General features: G+C 27.5%; 1 protein-coding gene across 2 annotated transcripts in view; it reads right to left on the bottom strand.

The window, feature by feature from the left end:
- Nucleotides 1-14,330, bottom strand: part of LOC119602001 (5-hydroxytryptamine receptor 2A-like) — a 33,911-nt gene extending 19,581 nt beyond the window's left edge. The window contains exons 1-2 of one of the 2 annotated variants that reach the window (XM_037953306.1): nt 13,731-14,330; nt 13,476-13,667 (exon numbers count right to left, since the gene is read on the bottom strand). In XM_037953306.1, the coding sequence (XP_037809234.1) occupies nt 13,476-13,667; nt 13,731-14,016 (478 nt within the window). In that variant the 5' untranslated portion in view covers nt 14,017-14,330. Of the gene's footprint in view, nt 1-13,475 lie in introns of both variants that reach the window. The other variant, XM_037953305.1, reaches the window with a different exon arrangement.
- Between the last annotated feature and the right edge of the window lie 1,248 nt (nt 14,331-15,578).

Consider the following 15,578-nt stretch of genomic DNA (forward strand, 5'->3'; position numbering starts at 1 on the left):
AGCTCAAAATGCGTTGCCAATAGTGAGCTTACTACGTTTGTTAACATTTAGATAACGGATGTGCATTAAGTTTAGATTGCGACAACGAATTTTTGCAATGTTGACAAAGTTGCGTGGTCTACATTACATGTTGTAGTTGTATGTATGTATATACATACTTGGCAACGGATGTTATTAAAAATTTGGTGTCAATTTGATACCAGGCGTGTATATTTTTTTCCTCTGTGTATGTATGTTACAAGTATGTATTATGATCGTACCCTTCACCTTCTTTATAAGGGTATATACAAATGTATATAAGCTTGTCATTCCGTTTGTTTTTTCTAGCGGAGTCGATTAAGCTATGTTCGTCTGTCTGTCGGTCTGTTTGTCTATCGTCTGTTTTTCTGTCTGTTGTCTTGGTGAAATCAATTTTCTGATTACCCCAATATTTTTCGATACAATATCTGCAATAATTCTGTCAGACATGCTTTCTAGAAGTTTCCTATTTAAAATCATAAAAATCGGTCTATAAATAACTGAGATAAGATCAGGAGAACAAATCTGAGACAGCCGCTGAAAATTACGTAAGTAAATGAGAATTTATGTGCAAGCATCCGCCAGAAAACAACAACAGCTTCATACTTTGAATAAAGATCAATAACAATACACATTTAAAAAATTTATATCAGAGAGGGGAAATTTTCTTAAAAAAAAATTTAATTTTAAAAATAAGTAAAAAATGTATTTATTTTTTTTAGAACTTTTAAAAACGGAAGAGTTTATAAGATTCGGTACAGCCGGATGTAGTACTCTTACTTATGTACATTTTCAAAGAACAACATTTGAATATAAGTTTCCTACTGAAGTTAAACAATAAACTATAAAGTAAAGTTTAAAATACAATATAGTTCACAAGTATAGTGGGAAGAAATTTATGCATTTGTTCTAATAGAAACATACTATGGGATGCCAGTAAATTTGTTCATTGCATTATATTAGAACTAATTTAACCGTTTGTTTTTAAATTACAATAACATGTAATTGAGCCTTTACTAATTATAATCATTTTTAATTGTAATTAAAGTATTACCAATTTTTTGTAATTGTATTTTTATTTAAAACTATTTCAATTGTATGTGGTAAAAAGGTAATTCGAAAGTAATTTTTTAACGTTATTTGTTTAATTATAATTCGATTTTAAATTATAATTTCTTATAATTGAACAAAAATGAATTACAACTACAAGTAATTATAATTAAAAATGGTGAGCTGCAATGACTAAAAGTAGAATATAAAAAAAATTATAATTTTTTACTTATTCTTTATTTATTTATTTTGCACTTTGTTATGTAACAATGCGCTTTTTTTAAACGTAAGTAGGCGTATAGAAACTAGAGTTAAAAAATGAGGTCATGAAAACGTAAACAAAAAAGAAACTTCTTTCAGAAGTTTTTCAGCACTTACATATTATAATATCCTAATATATTGTAAGTAAGTTTGTTCCTCATTCACGCCTAAACGACGGCCAGTGTTCTTGCAATTTGGAACATAGATATACGTATATAGGCTATAGAAGGGGATAAAAATGTAGATAAAAGTAAAATAGTCAAATTTAGTATTTTTTTCTTTTAAATACTGTTTATTATCAGTTCAAGGGTGAAAATATCGTCTAAAGTCGGAAATGTTAATTCGTTTGGTCGCATCCCACTAAACGACCAAAATGCTACTGAATCTAAGATCAAAGCATTCTTTTGAGCAAAAAATAAAGATAATAAAAATGACCCATTTCAAGAAAAAAAGCAAAAAAAAAAATTTTGCAAAAAAAGTCCAAAATTTTGTAAATATATTTTTCCGAAAGATCGAAGAAATAGCATCTATTGTTAAGAACTATAGGTAATAAGTTACATAGATAACACATGATTGGAAAAAATGTCAAACTTTGACATTTTGAGTTGAATCTTGTTGAAAATTGTGGAAGACGGTTTCAATCCCCAATATGTAAACAATTTAATTAGTTTTTTGTTATTTTAGATTTTTTCTATTTCATGAGACAAGTTCAATTAAAAGCATTCATGGAAATGAAGTAGATTCACTAATTGCCAAGGGGAAAATAAGACAGGAGAAAATTAAGTAACATACATTTATAAGGTGAACCTTTTTCAAAACACTTATTTATTCAGTTTACGTGACCACTACCTCTGTTATTTACAGACCATAATACTGATTATGGTAAGAAATTATAGTAGGGCATGGCCGACCATACAATACCATACATACAATACCCTATACCAGTTAAGAGAATAGAATGTGATTTATTTTACATAATTGCTACATAGTTAAGCCTCTTTCAGAAAACAAATTTTCTATCATGAGGTAAAGGTCATCTTTACAAAATCCGGCAGAGTCATCAACATATTAAACATAATTATGAGCTCAAAAGCCCTATACGGTATAATGTACCGGTCTTAACCATTTTCAATAAAAACAATAGAACAATAGAAAAAACAATATACCCTCACCATTAAAGTGGTGTAGGGTATAAAAAGTTACTAAAGTAAAAATAAATAAAAAAAACTTTGAAAAAATCAAAAAAGAAAAACTGTCGAACCATAAACACAATATTTTTGTACCCTTAATAAATTAAAAAAACACCTAAAACCGATTCAAACTCAAAAACGTCAAAAAACATTCCTGTAATGATATTAAATGCCAATACTTTAGTTTATAACAAATATAGAATTATGTGGCCTCCGGTAGGTTAGTGCTTAGTGTTCTAGTCTGGTAGACCGGAGGTGGTGTGTTCGATTCCCACCTGAGGCATTGGTAAAGGACCGCACAACTGGCCCGATAGAGGACTAGGAGTATTTCTTTATGTGTTTATGTGTTTTTAAAATTAATATCTTAGACAAAATAGTTCTTATAGAAATTGATTATATGACATACCAAAATTTGTAACCTATTTTCTATAACATAAAATAATATAATAACTACACAAATAATTTAATAAATATCTATTTGAAATCAAATTATCTGTAACAGAAATCAATCGTAAATTAGTCATTGTCAATGTTTCAATGATAATAATATTATTTTCGTTTCCTCCATTATTTAAGGAAAATTTTCAACCACAATTGAAGGAAATAGACTTGAATAAAAAAAGGGGAAAATAAAAATATATTAAAAACAATAACTATTTCGTTTAGTTATTAAATAATAATAATGTTATTTTAAATCAAGTAAATTCAATTCGTATACATTTTTCCTATTATCTTGTATCTCTATTTTGTCGTATAAAATGATTTTTACTGATTCCTTTAAATGTTGCCTTGGCAAAACATTTTGTTTATTTATAACGCAACACGAGAATGTTGTCTTATGTATGTTAAAGTTAGTTTCAAATGAAAGAAACCTATGAAAATATTATAAATAGCAATCTTTGAGAGATTTTTAATGTTTATACAGATGAATGCCCTTATTTGTAAAATATATTATTAACTCTCTGAAAACATAAAGCAAAGATAAAATAGATCTTGTTTATTTATAATTTAAATTATTTAGTTTGAAATTTACCAAAAGCGGTTCATTTACTCAATTTTTCTTTGATGCGTATACTTTATATAAAGAATCAAAACAAATTTCCTTATTGTATGTAGGATATTTTTTTTCTCCCACACCCACTGATTACAATTCAATGCAGCCCACTGCATTGAAATTTTTTGAAATTAATCTTTCATTTCTAATCTGCTGGTTCAATTGGGATAAAATTTAAATAATTAAAGCTACGAATAAAAAATCTCATATTTCTATAATATCATATAATAGCTATACCCAGAGGGCTTCGCTACCCTTATCGACCCATATCCTCCATAACAAAGACTTTAAAATCCATAACAGACTTAAAAACACCAGTATATAAATTAAATTCGGCATGGATACGCTCTATAGGAACCTTAATTTCCTTGTCCAATTTTATAAGAGTCTGTCCATAATTGACCACATATAATGTTGCCTTCATAAAACGACTTTAACGATCATTACTAACTTTAATAAGCGATGAAATTCGACATAAACAAGTTTCTGAGGAACGGTCCATAATTAACCTTATCTCCCATATAAAGTACTACTCCAAACATGACTTTTACGTGCATAACTTGCTTAAAAACTCCAGTAAAGCGATGAGATTCACGATAAAGAAGTTTTATAGGAATTAAAATCTTTTTGTAAGATTTTATAAAGATCAGTGAATAATTGATTCTACTCCCTACATAAAATCCTCCTCAGAAAATTACTTTAACGGCTATAACTGACTTAAAAATGAAATTCGAAAGAAGCAAGCAATTAGTGTAGTGTTAGTGTAGCGATGAAATGCGACATGATCTAGTTTTATAGGTACTAAAATATCTCTATCAAATTTTGTGATGATCGGTCGATATTAAATCCAAACCCCTATAAAAATCCCTTTTTAAAAATTACTTTATCGTTAATAACTCGCTCTGAAATTGATTTGATGGTGAGTATATAAGATTAGGCATAGCTGAATATAACACTCTTCTTGTTTAGCTAAGGAGATTTGAGTTTAACGAATTTATCCGTTTTTATCCCCTAAATCCATTTGGCGTGAGACCAATCTTCTACCCAAATTTGAATTATTTCTAAAAATGCAAATTCCCAAAAAATTATTACTTCATATATAGATTTGTTAATAAATTGCTTTTATACTGGTTTATTGTGGAATAAAATTTAAAAACAAATAAAATATAAAAAATTTAACTGTTGCCTTTAAAACAAAATTTAAATTTTATATATGAATTAACAAACATTCTATATACATATGTAGATGTTCATATCCAGAAATACTGCTACATATAAATGTTAATAAAACAATAATATTTATTTTTTATTTATTTCATTGACAAAACACACAAACAGCCTTTAAAATGTTCGTAAAAAAGAAAATTTATGAACCCACAATTTGCCCTCGAAAACTAAAATAATACGAGTAGGAATATTATTTTTGTTCAAATGACTTTTTAACGACAATAAAATGAGTAAATTTTGAAACTATAAATTTTATTTTGTTCGTATAATTTCTATAGTTAAAAAGTCATTAAATTAATATGGCAAATTATATTAAAGAATTAAAAAAGGTTTCTATTTGTCTAATATTCTGGTTGGTGTTGAGGGATGTTTATTTACACACATTTTTAAATCATTATTTTTTAAGTTTGTTAAATGTAAAAAAAAATATTACATATATTCGTCAGTGCCGAATTATCTATAAGCTTGACCAGAGTATTCCAGCAAAAACATTGTAGTGGCTTGCACTTATTCAAGACCTTACTTTTCAATGACTACTACATACCGCCTGCATTATTTAGAAGGTGGACGTATCTTAACTCTTTATTTACAGGCGATCATAGTAAGTATTAAGTATGTACTACTTACTTACGTACCTATCTAATTCTGTTAAAATGATGACTTGAAATGCTATTGTGTAAGAACATTTGTGTTGGGATACTAATAGATACATTATTTCCTTACTTATTTATTATTATTGGTATTCTTTAACGTGGGTGTAAGACCATTATTTTGGGTGCTAGAAACATCATTATAAACATCCTCACTATAATGGTGTAGGGTATAATTAAGTAGGAAATTTTAAAGCTTATAATTTTTAAAAGACATTTTATTTAAAGTCATTTCAGCATGAGTTTAATAAGTGTTGCTATTTTTCATATAAAAAGTTGTAAAGAGTTTATAAAACAGACTTAAGTTTTAAATAATGTTTGTTCAAAAGTCAACTGGCACGTGTAGATGATAAATTAGTTCCCATAACCTCAACCTAGTACAACTTAAAAACAATGTCATTGCAAAATGTATTAAGATGTCGTCTTGAAAAGTAAGAATTTTAATATCAAATTAAATAAATGTAACATGATTTGTGTTTGACTATTCTAGTATAACTAATAAAGACAAACTTACGTTTTAAATGCTAATTTCTGACATTATTTTCCATCATCAACATCTTTATGAGAATTGTCAAGTAGTTTATGATTCATTATGCGCAATTCACAATATAAGTTGTATCTTGAAATGTCATTACTAAAACCACTATTGCTCATTAATATCCTACGATTCACTTAAAAATTTTAAATTTATTTGAAACTAGCATAAAATTAAAGTTCCAGAGCACACAGAATTTACATTTCAAATTGAAAAACTTTATTTCAAGGTTTCTACATTTTGTCACACCTTAACATTTCAACAACTTGATAAATTATCACCAAAGACGTTTTAATCTGTCCCCCAAAAATGAGTGAAAGATGTTTTTGCAAATGTTACTGGTGGCAGTTTTGAAATAATGTTCGCCTCTAGGGAAACACTTTTTACATAATAATGTTGGAATAAAGTTGGAATGTTTGCACATACATAAATAAGTATTTTTTTCATTGCGGCCAAGCGGTTTAAAATGTATAAAAAATTTAAAATCATAAGTAAATCAATTTATAATAATTTATGGAAATTAACTATTTGTTGTTTTTGACAAATATGTATAACATAACATTTTTTTTCACTTTCCAAAAAGTAAAATAATAAGCAATTTAAATGCAAAGTATTTTTTTCCGTAGTATTACAAAGATTTCGTATTTTCTTTAAGGTTTCTTTCATAATTATTGACATTTGCCATATTCTGAAATATGTGTTTGATACAAATACAATTTTTAAAACACACACACACACACAAAGTACTTCCTACGCACTATGGTAATTACAAAACAAATATAAACATATTATTATGTAGGTGGAATTGTTAAACTATATAAAAAAGATTAACATATTAATTTGAAAAGGACTTCACAATGTCGATGAGTGATTCTGAGCCGATTGATTTAATTGCTTATGTTAGTGGGCTGAGTTATAAAAATATCATTACAATTATTCAAAAAATTTAAATGGAACCATTCTAATATTTATTTCATTTCCCCCTATCTTTTTCATATAAACTATATTTTTTTAAGTGATAAAAGTTAGTTGGAAAAAACTTGTTTTTTGCTAACACTTTTATTTATACAATTATTATTAAACTAATTATAATTTCATTGATTTATTTCATAATTTATTCTAGCTTAAAGCATTTTTTGCTGATTACATTCTAAAAATTTATGATTAAAACATATTTATAATTATTATTGGATTAATATGTAGAGACATGCACTCTTGAAAATACGCATAAATGAACATTTATATTAAAGTGATTTTTATTTTAAAAATTTAATACTCTGATGTGTTATTCAGATTCCGGCACATCTTAAATATGGAAAAAAATAACATCATTCATCTTGATAAATCCATAGTGGTTTATATTAGTGCTTCTTATCTGTATACCCTACAACTCTTTAGCTGGCATAGATAAACTTGTGTATACGCTTGATATTGTGTACATTTTGAAAAAATCTTTCAATATAAACCAATTATTAATAGAAATCAAATAGAAGTTGTATCTTTACTTTTCACTGTAAGTTTTTGTTGGTATTCAATCGATATAAGCAATTGAGGTTTGAACTAAATGTCATGTTAGTTAAACTAAATGTTGTTGAAAAAACAAAAATGTCTATACTTCTTAAAATTTAGACTAGAAAATCATAGTAGCAACAATTTCTTTTATACAATTTGTTTAGGGTGTCACATGGTCGTGCTTTTTCTACTATAAGTTTTTTTCATTATTTATTCGATTTCTGTTTTTTATGATTCTTTTTTTATATTTTTATTATATACTTAAGCCTTTGCGAAAAATGACGAACAATTTATAAATCCGATTTTTATATTTCTATTTCCTATTTACAAGAACATAAGAAAAACAAATCAACTATGTACCATCACATACCATTACGACACATTCATATTACATATTTTATTTACGTGCCACAATATGTTGCTTAATCTTACTCCTCTCAGCACTTTTGCCTGAAGTCAAAGTATCTCTTGCTTGATTCAATTTATATATTTTTAGATCATTTAACACTTGGGTACATTTTGTAAAGCAAAAAGTATATAATAAGCGTTGAGGCGTTTCCCGCGTTAATGCGTTTCAAGTTTTTTGATATATTTTTCTTTCACTTTAGACGAAATTTATGATACCATACACTACTATAGTGTATCTACAGCCACCTTAAAGTAAACCAATCGGCTCAGAATCTGAGTCGATTAAGCTATGTCCGTCCATCCGTCTGTGTATCCATGTAAACCTTGTGCGCATTCTAAAGGACGCAATTTTCAAGATAATTTGATGAAATTTGCCCCATACACTTTTATGGCCCAAGAACAAAGCCTATTTAAAATGGCTAAAATCGGTCACCTAGCCCCGAAAAGCGATTTTTATCTCATAATTAAGTTAAATATACTTGTATCTCGCTAAAAAGCGGCACAACCAAGTTTTATGAAAGCCTTGATGACCTTGCCTATCCAAGTTAAAATTCAACATAAATTCTTTATTATGAAAAATAATTCACTAGTGTAGAGTATCATGTTTTCGGCCACGACCGACTATAGTTTCTTACTTATTTTTGTTCTACTGGGCTTCGAAAAGTTTTAATTTTATAACCTTTTTGCGACAGACGCTTAGAAACTACTAATAAAATCACAACTTCTATTTTTTCCAGAAGTACATAACGTATTGCCGTGTAGAACGCGTGTTATGTAAATCCTTCCTAATATAGGGGAAAATGTCAAGTATAAGGAGATGATACTTGAAAATAGTTTTGCTGCACTGTACCTTTACAAATAGGGTGGTTATTTGTTTATTCCAGTCACCTCGAACTGCAGGGTTCTACATACATATACATATTTTTGTATATGTATGATAAGAAAAGTGAAAGCTTATGTGGGTTTAAAAAATAACTTTCTTCACATTTGAACATTTCCAACAGAATTGGTAAAAAATGTCAACATTATATTTTGTGTTGATTCAACAAAAAAAACACTCAAAGAGGAACCAACAAAAAGGTGACCAACTATTGAGACTAAAGGTGACCAACTATCAGAATAGAAAATCATGAATGTAATTTTCTTTCAGATAAATTTTATTAATTTCCTACATCACCCCTTGGTGTACTAAAAAGATACAGTAAAGACACAATTGGTCCCTCTATAGATTACAAGAAATCAATAATATTTAATAATGGAAAATAATATTTAAATGGAAAATATATAACTCGCAATAATTGTGATATATAAATTATAGTATATGAGTTAGAGTCGAATTTTGGTTAATTTAAATAAATGTATTTTTTTTTTTTTCAGTTATTTAAAGGCTCATTTAAATATTTGAAGAAATAACGTAACCACTATTTTTTGATAAATATTTTTTTGGTATTAAATGATTTTTGTTATTGCTTATTATACTGTGGAAATAAATATATATTTCAAGAAAATCAAAAACTTCATGTTGTAGGGGTCACGCCATTTTTGTCAAATATTTGATAAGTTTAAAGCTTAAGATTATGCTTTTTTGTTTTGCAAATAATATGTAGAGCATGTATTGACCCATTTTCAATTACTTCAGACTGGCGCCAAATTGTTCAAATATTCAAATTTACAAAATTGATTTGAAATGTAAATGTAGACGATTACATGTGTGAATTTCATTTTCTTTTGTATTGTTATTTTTTCAATCAATATACCTATTGTAATGAAAAAGAGAAATAATATTTGTTTAAGATTTTCTTAGATAAATACGTAGGTTTATAACTGCTAAACATATTGGAATTTTAAAATTGTTCACATAATAATAATAATAATCAACAAACATGCACACATGTTTAATGTGTACATCTAAACATAATGTATTAATCCTTATTGATTTTACTGGAATTGTTAATATTTCCATGAAACTTCAATAATTAAAAGTAATGAATGTGTTTTGTGTTTTTTCTTTTTTTTTTAATTTGGCAAAATTCAATTATTCGACAAAAATTAAACAAATAACCGAACAAATACCCTATTATGGTGAAATTTTAAAAATTAGTTTTAAAGCAAAAAGTCCTTTTCACATTTACATAAATGTTTTGAAGAATTGTACTGACAGTTGCTATTATCATAGTGAACTCACCTTTGTTGCAATTGCACCAACAACTTAATTCTTAAATTTGTAAATGACATTTTGATAGTTTATTATTTTTAATTTCATTGTACATACTTTTAGTTTTTATTTTTTGTACAAAATCAATTTGTGTAAACCGTACGGCCTCCAAAAAAACCTTAAATTTCGTTTAAAATGAAAAAGGGATTTTGGGTAAAACGTTCTAATGTTGTTATATGTGAGAAAATTCTATTAAAATTATTTCAAAATTTGTCATTGTTGTAATTTTTGGTTTCTGTTTTAATTACAACGTAATTTATGTGTTTGATTGCTGGAATAAATTTATTTATGGTTAAAAATGTCACCATCCGCACAAAGTCATTCTAACAATGGTGACATCAATATACCCAGCAAACAAACATATGTCAATTAAAACTTTTGTAAAATAAATAATACAATTTAAAGTAATTCTCTTAAATATTTACCAAATTATTGTTAAATTTTTAATTCATTTGAATTTGTATCCGAATGCTTGTAGGGTTATATTTATGTGAAATACATATGAGGCAAAATAGTGCAATTTTAAGCATTAAACATTGAGGTATTTTATATGTAGACATAAGTATTTTTGTATGCAGGAATATTTCTCTATTTGTAAGTATTTGTGTTAGTATTTTTGCCTTTTATTTAAACTTTTAGAAATGCAATATGTAGTTTGAGTAAAGTACGTATTAATGTCATTCATATTTACTGTCAGTTTACAATTATTTGTTGTTGTTGTTTCAAAAACATACATACAAATAAGTATTTCTTTTATTTACATGACTTCAATATAGAGTTTTAGTACGTGTCGTGACAAAACTAGACTTTTTGCTGGAAATACCTATATACATATGTAGGGTAGAAGGGGAATAATTCGCCATAAGGGTACATCTGCCAGGACCAAATAACTTAAAAACCCGATAATGGATTTTATCACATTAACAAGTTTTGTTTTCTTTTATCGATTATATGTCATTCCTGATAGTTTGAAAGTTTAATTTTACATACATACATACTTACATATGTTTTAAGGTAGACATGATTAATTGTTTTTAAAAGGACACTGAAAATACATATTTCACTGTGTGAATTTTTTGTTCTAACATTTTTAGTTTTTATGAAAAAAATATTTTGGTTGGTGTTAGAATGTCAATAATAGTGAACAATAAATGGTAATAGTTTTTCCGATAACAAAATTTGAAGTACGAAAAAAATAAGCTTAAGATTTAAACACATTTGCCAGATGCAAGGAATCCCTGTGATGTAGAGCATAATGTTGTTAAAATAAATAGGCTTTTTTTTCGGCCAGTGTGGAACATAACAACCTCTCCTTTTTTGCAGGGATTACCATATTTATCTATTATTTATATCCATTAACATACACACATATGTATGTATATTTTGCATTGCTGACCAATTAAAATTAATAAATATAAGTTGAATGTACATAAATCATTATGGTTATTAATAATAAACTACCTATAATGGAATATTTATTTACATATTGAAATTAATTATAATTGACATTACAAAACATTTTTATTTGTTTTGTTTATATAATGATTTATTGCATCGAACATGAACACCATTTTCAATTAATTTTCTATAAAATGAAGACAATGAATTAAATTTTACTTAATATGGTTAAATATCATTTTTGTATACCACTTTTGATGTAAGTAACGTACTGATTTTTGTAACGAATTAATCCAACCAAGATCTTTTGCCTAATTTCATTTCTAGATATCCTCCTAGGCGCCTCATACCCTTCGGATGCAAATAATTCGTTCCACCTTTTAGCCGCGCACAGTGGTATAGAAATAAAAATGAGGGAAATAACTTTTTCACTATCAATGCTAAAGTCTATACAATTTTAAATATTTCTACCTTCATTTTACATGTGAAAGGACAAAAAAGTTCTTCGCAAAGTAGGAACCTTGAGGTCCAAATTTCAAAACATAAACAAATTCCAAACTCGACCACACTTCCTCTTTACACACGTAAAACTTCATTATAACCGGAAAAACCGTTTAGATGTTACAGAATTTTTTCCCTCTTTACCACTGTGCGTCTGTTTATCAGAAATTTTTTAATCAATATTAAATTTGTTTATTTTTTGGAAAAAATAAAACAAATTATTTCAAAGTCGGTTTAAATGGACTCATAATTATACCCTACACCACTTTATTAGGGAGGGTATACTGTTTGTAACGCACAATAATATTTGTCTTATATCCACCTTAAAGCCGATTTAGCTATGTCCATCCATCTGTCCGTCCGTCTGTCTGTCTGTCCGTCCCCGGATGCATTTTGAATTAATAGGTCCTCCTTTGACCCTAGCTCCTTCACAAAGTCCCCTTCAAAATATGAGTTAAATGTCCACAATTGGCTTAAAAAGACTAATGTCGTCATGAAATTCAGCCTAAATACATTTTATGTAACCGTAAATCAACCTACTAAATTTTATGAGAATCGGTTCAATTTCTCCAAGCCCCTTATAAAGCCTTTTTTCAGAAAATTAGTCTTTCAACAATAAATGGCTTAAGTATATCTGAGGCAAGGTACAATTCAACTTAAATGCTTTAATATGAAAACTAAATCATATTTTATACTCATAACTGGTGTAGGGTATTATATGATCAGCATCGCCTTGTTTTGTTATATCACTGTGTAATTATCACGTTATTTCATAAAATTGTTTACGCATAATTAAAGACATTAGTTTCGCTTATTTATCTATTATTCGTAATTTGAACTTTAGTCATTTTTTGGCAAATGAAATAAATATTTATTAATGCATAAAACTGTATGTTTTAATCCTCACTAAGTCACCGTAATTGTAAGATTTTCGGCATAAACAAATAAATCTCAATAACAATGAGTAAAATAGACTACGGCTCATTATTCTTGATAAATGTTCATATTATTATTTGGTCATTTTTCTTTTGACCATTCGACGATTGATTTTTTTAGACTTTACCCCATACACACTGACTAGAGATTAAATGACAAAAAGATTTATTTTTATAACTACACCACATAAATTTGAATGGTTAGTTATATAGTTCTACGCTTGGTTCTTTAATGTGAAGATATTTACATACATGCCATAAAACCGAGTTAATCATGAATCATGATTTGTAGAGTTTAACTAAAAATTGGAATTTGTGTTTATTTATTCCTTTCTGCAGTGTATGAGTAACAAGCAATTTTTCCAATTTCAAACGGATTGTCACAAGTAAATAAATGTGCCCACATAAACATTTCTGGTGCTTTTTTATGTTTCCTTTTTGTTTATTTAGTAAAATTCACATACATACGTATGTATATCTATGTTGATTTAATGGCGGTAATCCCATAGATAAATACTTACCCTGAGCAAATTGTATAAATTTACACACCAATTCACCGAAAATGAAATGTCTCAAATACGTTCCCACCAGAGTGATGGGCATGCACAGGACCCCCAGCAGCATGTCGGAAATTGCGAGATTTGCTAAAAACACATTTGTTATTGTACGCATACGACGATTCTGAAACAATGTTGAGGCCACCAGTAAATTGCCTACAATAGCAAATATTAAAATAATGCTGTAGCATGGTATCAACCATATGGGTATTTCCGTACTGTTGCGTTTCTTGACACTCAATTGGGTTTTGTTTAAAAATGTATCATTGGTAGCATATTGTAGGCTGGAGGAATTATCTATGTATTGATTGAAGAGTGATGACGTTGAAGCATTATCTCCATCGAGTATATCCCAGGGCGGTTGCTCGAATGTAACGGTTTGCTGTTTAAATCCCACAACAAATGAATCGTTGACTGTTAAAGCCAACGATATAATGTGATTGGAAGCATTTTTCACAGAGAAATATTGTAATAGATCACTGAATTCCTTAGTTGTTATGGTCATATTGAAAACATTTGATTTATTTTTATTAAATTTTATTTATTTTTTTTTATTCTTTTAATAATTTTATAATTTTTTGAGACACTATTCTTTTTAAAATGTTTTAAGATTTTTCTTTATTTCATTTAACATTATTCACTGTTTAAACGTTTTAATAACTTTTTAAAATAATTTATATTTTTCTTTTGCCATAATAACTTTTTTATTGTTGTTTTTTATAATTTTATTATTTGTTTTTATAAATAATATTTTAAACCATTTGTTATTGTTTTGTTTTTTATACATATATCCTAAAACCGCTAGACGCTTGTTAACAATGTGATGCACAACTTGAAACTACTTTTGCGTTGTGTTGTTTAAAATATTTTTACCCATAAACAATGTGTTTGCAACATTTAGCATCCTTAAAGGACATGCGCTTATTGTATTTTTTCGGTATATTTTTTTCAATGAATTTCCTTTTCACCACCACAAATTCAATGAAATTTTGTATTTCTTTAATTTTACATACTACACAAAAAGGACTATTTGTAAACATTTGGTGTGTACTGGCAACATTATTGCTGCTAAGCAATGTTGCACAACATTAATTTGTTAGACTGGTAAATATGTATGAATAAAAATTTAAATGCATATAAATAAGAAACATCCTTTAAATTGACTTCTCTGTACATTTAAAACAACGTACATATAAACAATGTTGCTGGCAACATGTTAAAATTTTTTGTAAAATAACTATTTTAACCACAATTTCATTTAATAAATTCGAACTGTTTTTAAATTATTATTAGATTGTCCATCAAAGGAATTGCACTATAAGCATAAAGTGAATGGAAAGTAATTATCATCTTGGATGTGGACACTTTGTATCCTATACTTTTAGCATACAAATAATGTTTATAAAATAAGTGTTCTTTTATCTTGCTATAAACATAAATATTAAAAATAACTGTTATAATATTTAAATTGTAATACTCTTTTTATACCGAAAATAAAAGCGCATTTCGAATTTATTTTTAGTACAAGTAATATACGATATTTGCTTTTTTATAACAAAAAACTTAATAGCTTTATGGTAAGTCATATGACAGTTACTTTACTAGCAAAGCGTTTAAAAAAAGCTTAAACAAATCAGAAGGACTTTTGGGACAAAACTTGGGTCCTTAAATTTTGCCTATTTAGTTTCACAACCAGTTTTTTGAGTACTAAAAATAAAATTAAATACTTTTTCTTAAAATCATTACCATTTTCATAATCTATACGGATATAATCGGTCATGGCCAATCAGATGATACCCTACGCAGATTCTGAAGAAAATTTAAATGTTATTTTTTACTTTAATTCCGATAAATTAAAGTAATTTATTGATGAAAAGGAGGATTTATATGAGCACTATGATTAAATGAGGTCGGTCACTAAGAAAATTGACTGATTTGTTATGGCTTATACATATTTATGTACTTAGATGAGTCGAATTTTTTAGATGAATCGAATCGGTTGCATGGAAACTAGGTGAAACCAAAAGCAATAGGTTCTTTCGTAGTCCAAATGTATGACATGTGTCA

This window comes from Lucilia sericata, unplaced genomic scaffold (assembly GCF_015586225.1).
Source record: "Lucilia sericata isolate MDLA Ls3-8-SP2 unplaced genomic scaffold, ASM1558622v1 Contig000204F_arrow, whole genome shotgun sequence".
Classification (NCBI taxonomy): Eukaryota; Metazoa; Arthropoda; class Insecta; order Diptera; family Calliphoridae; genus Lucilia; species Lucilia sericata.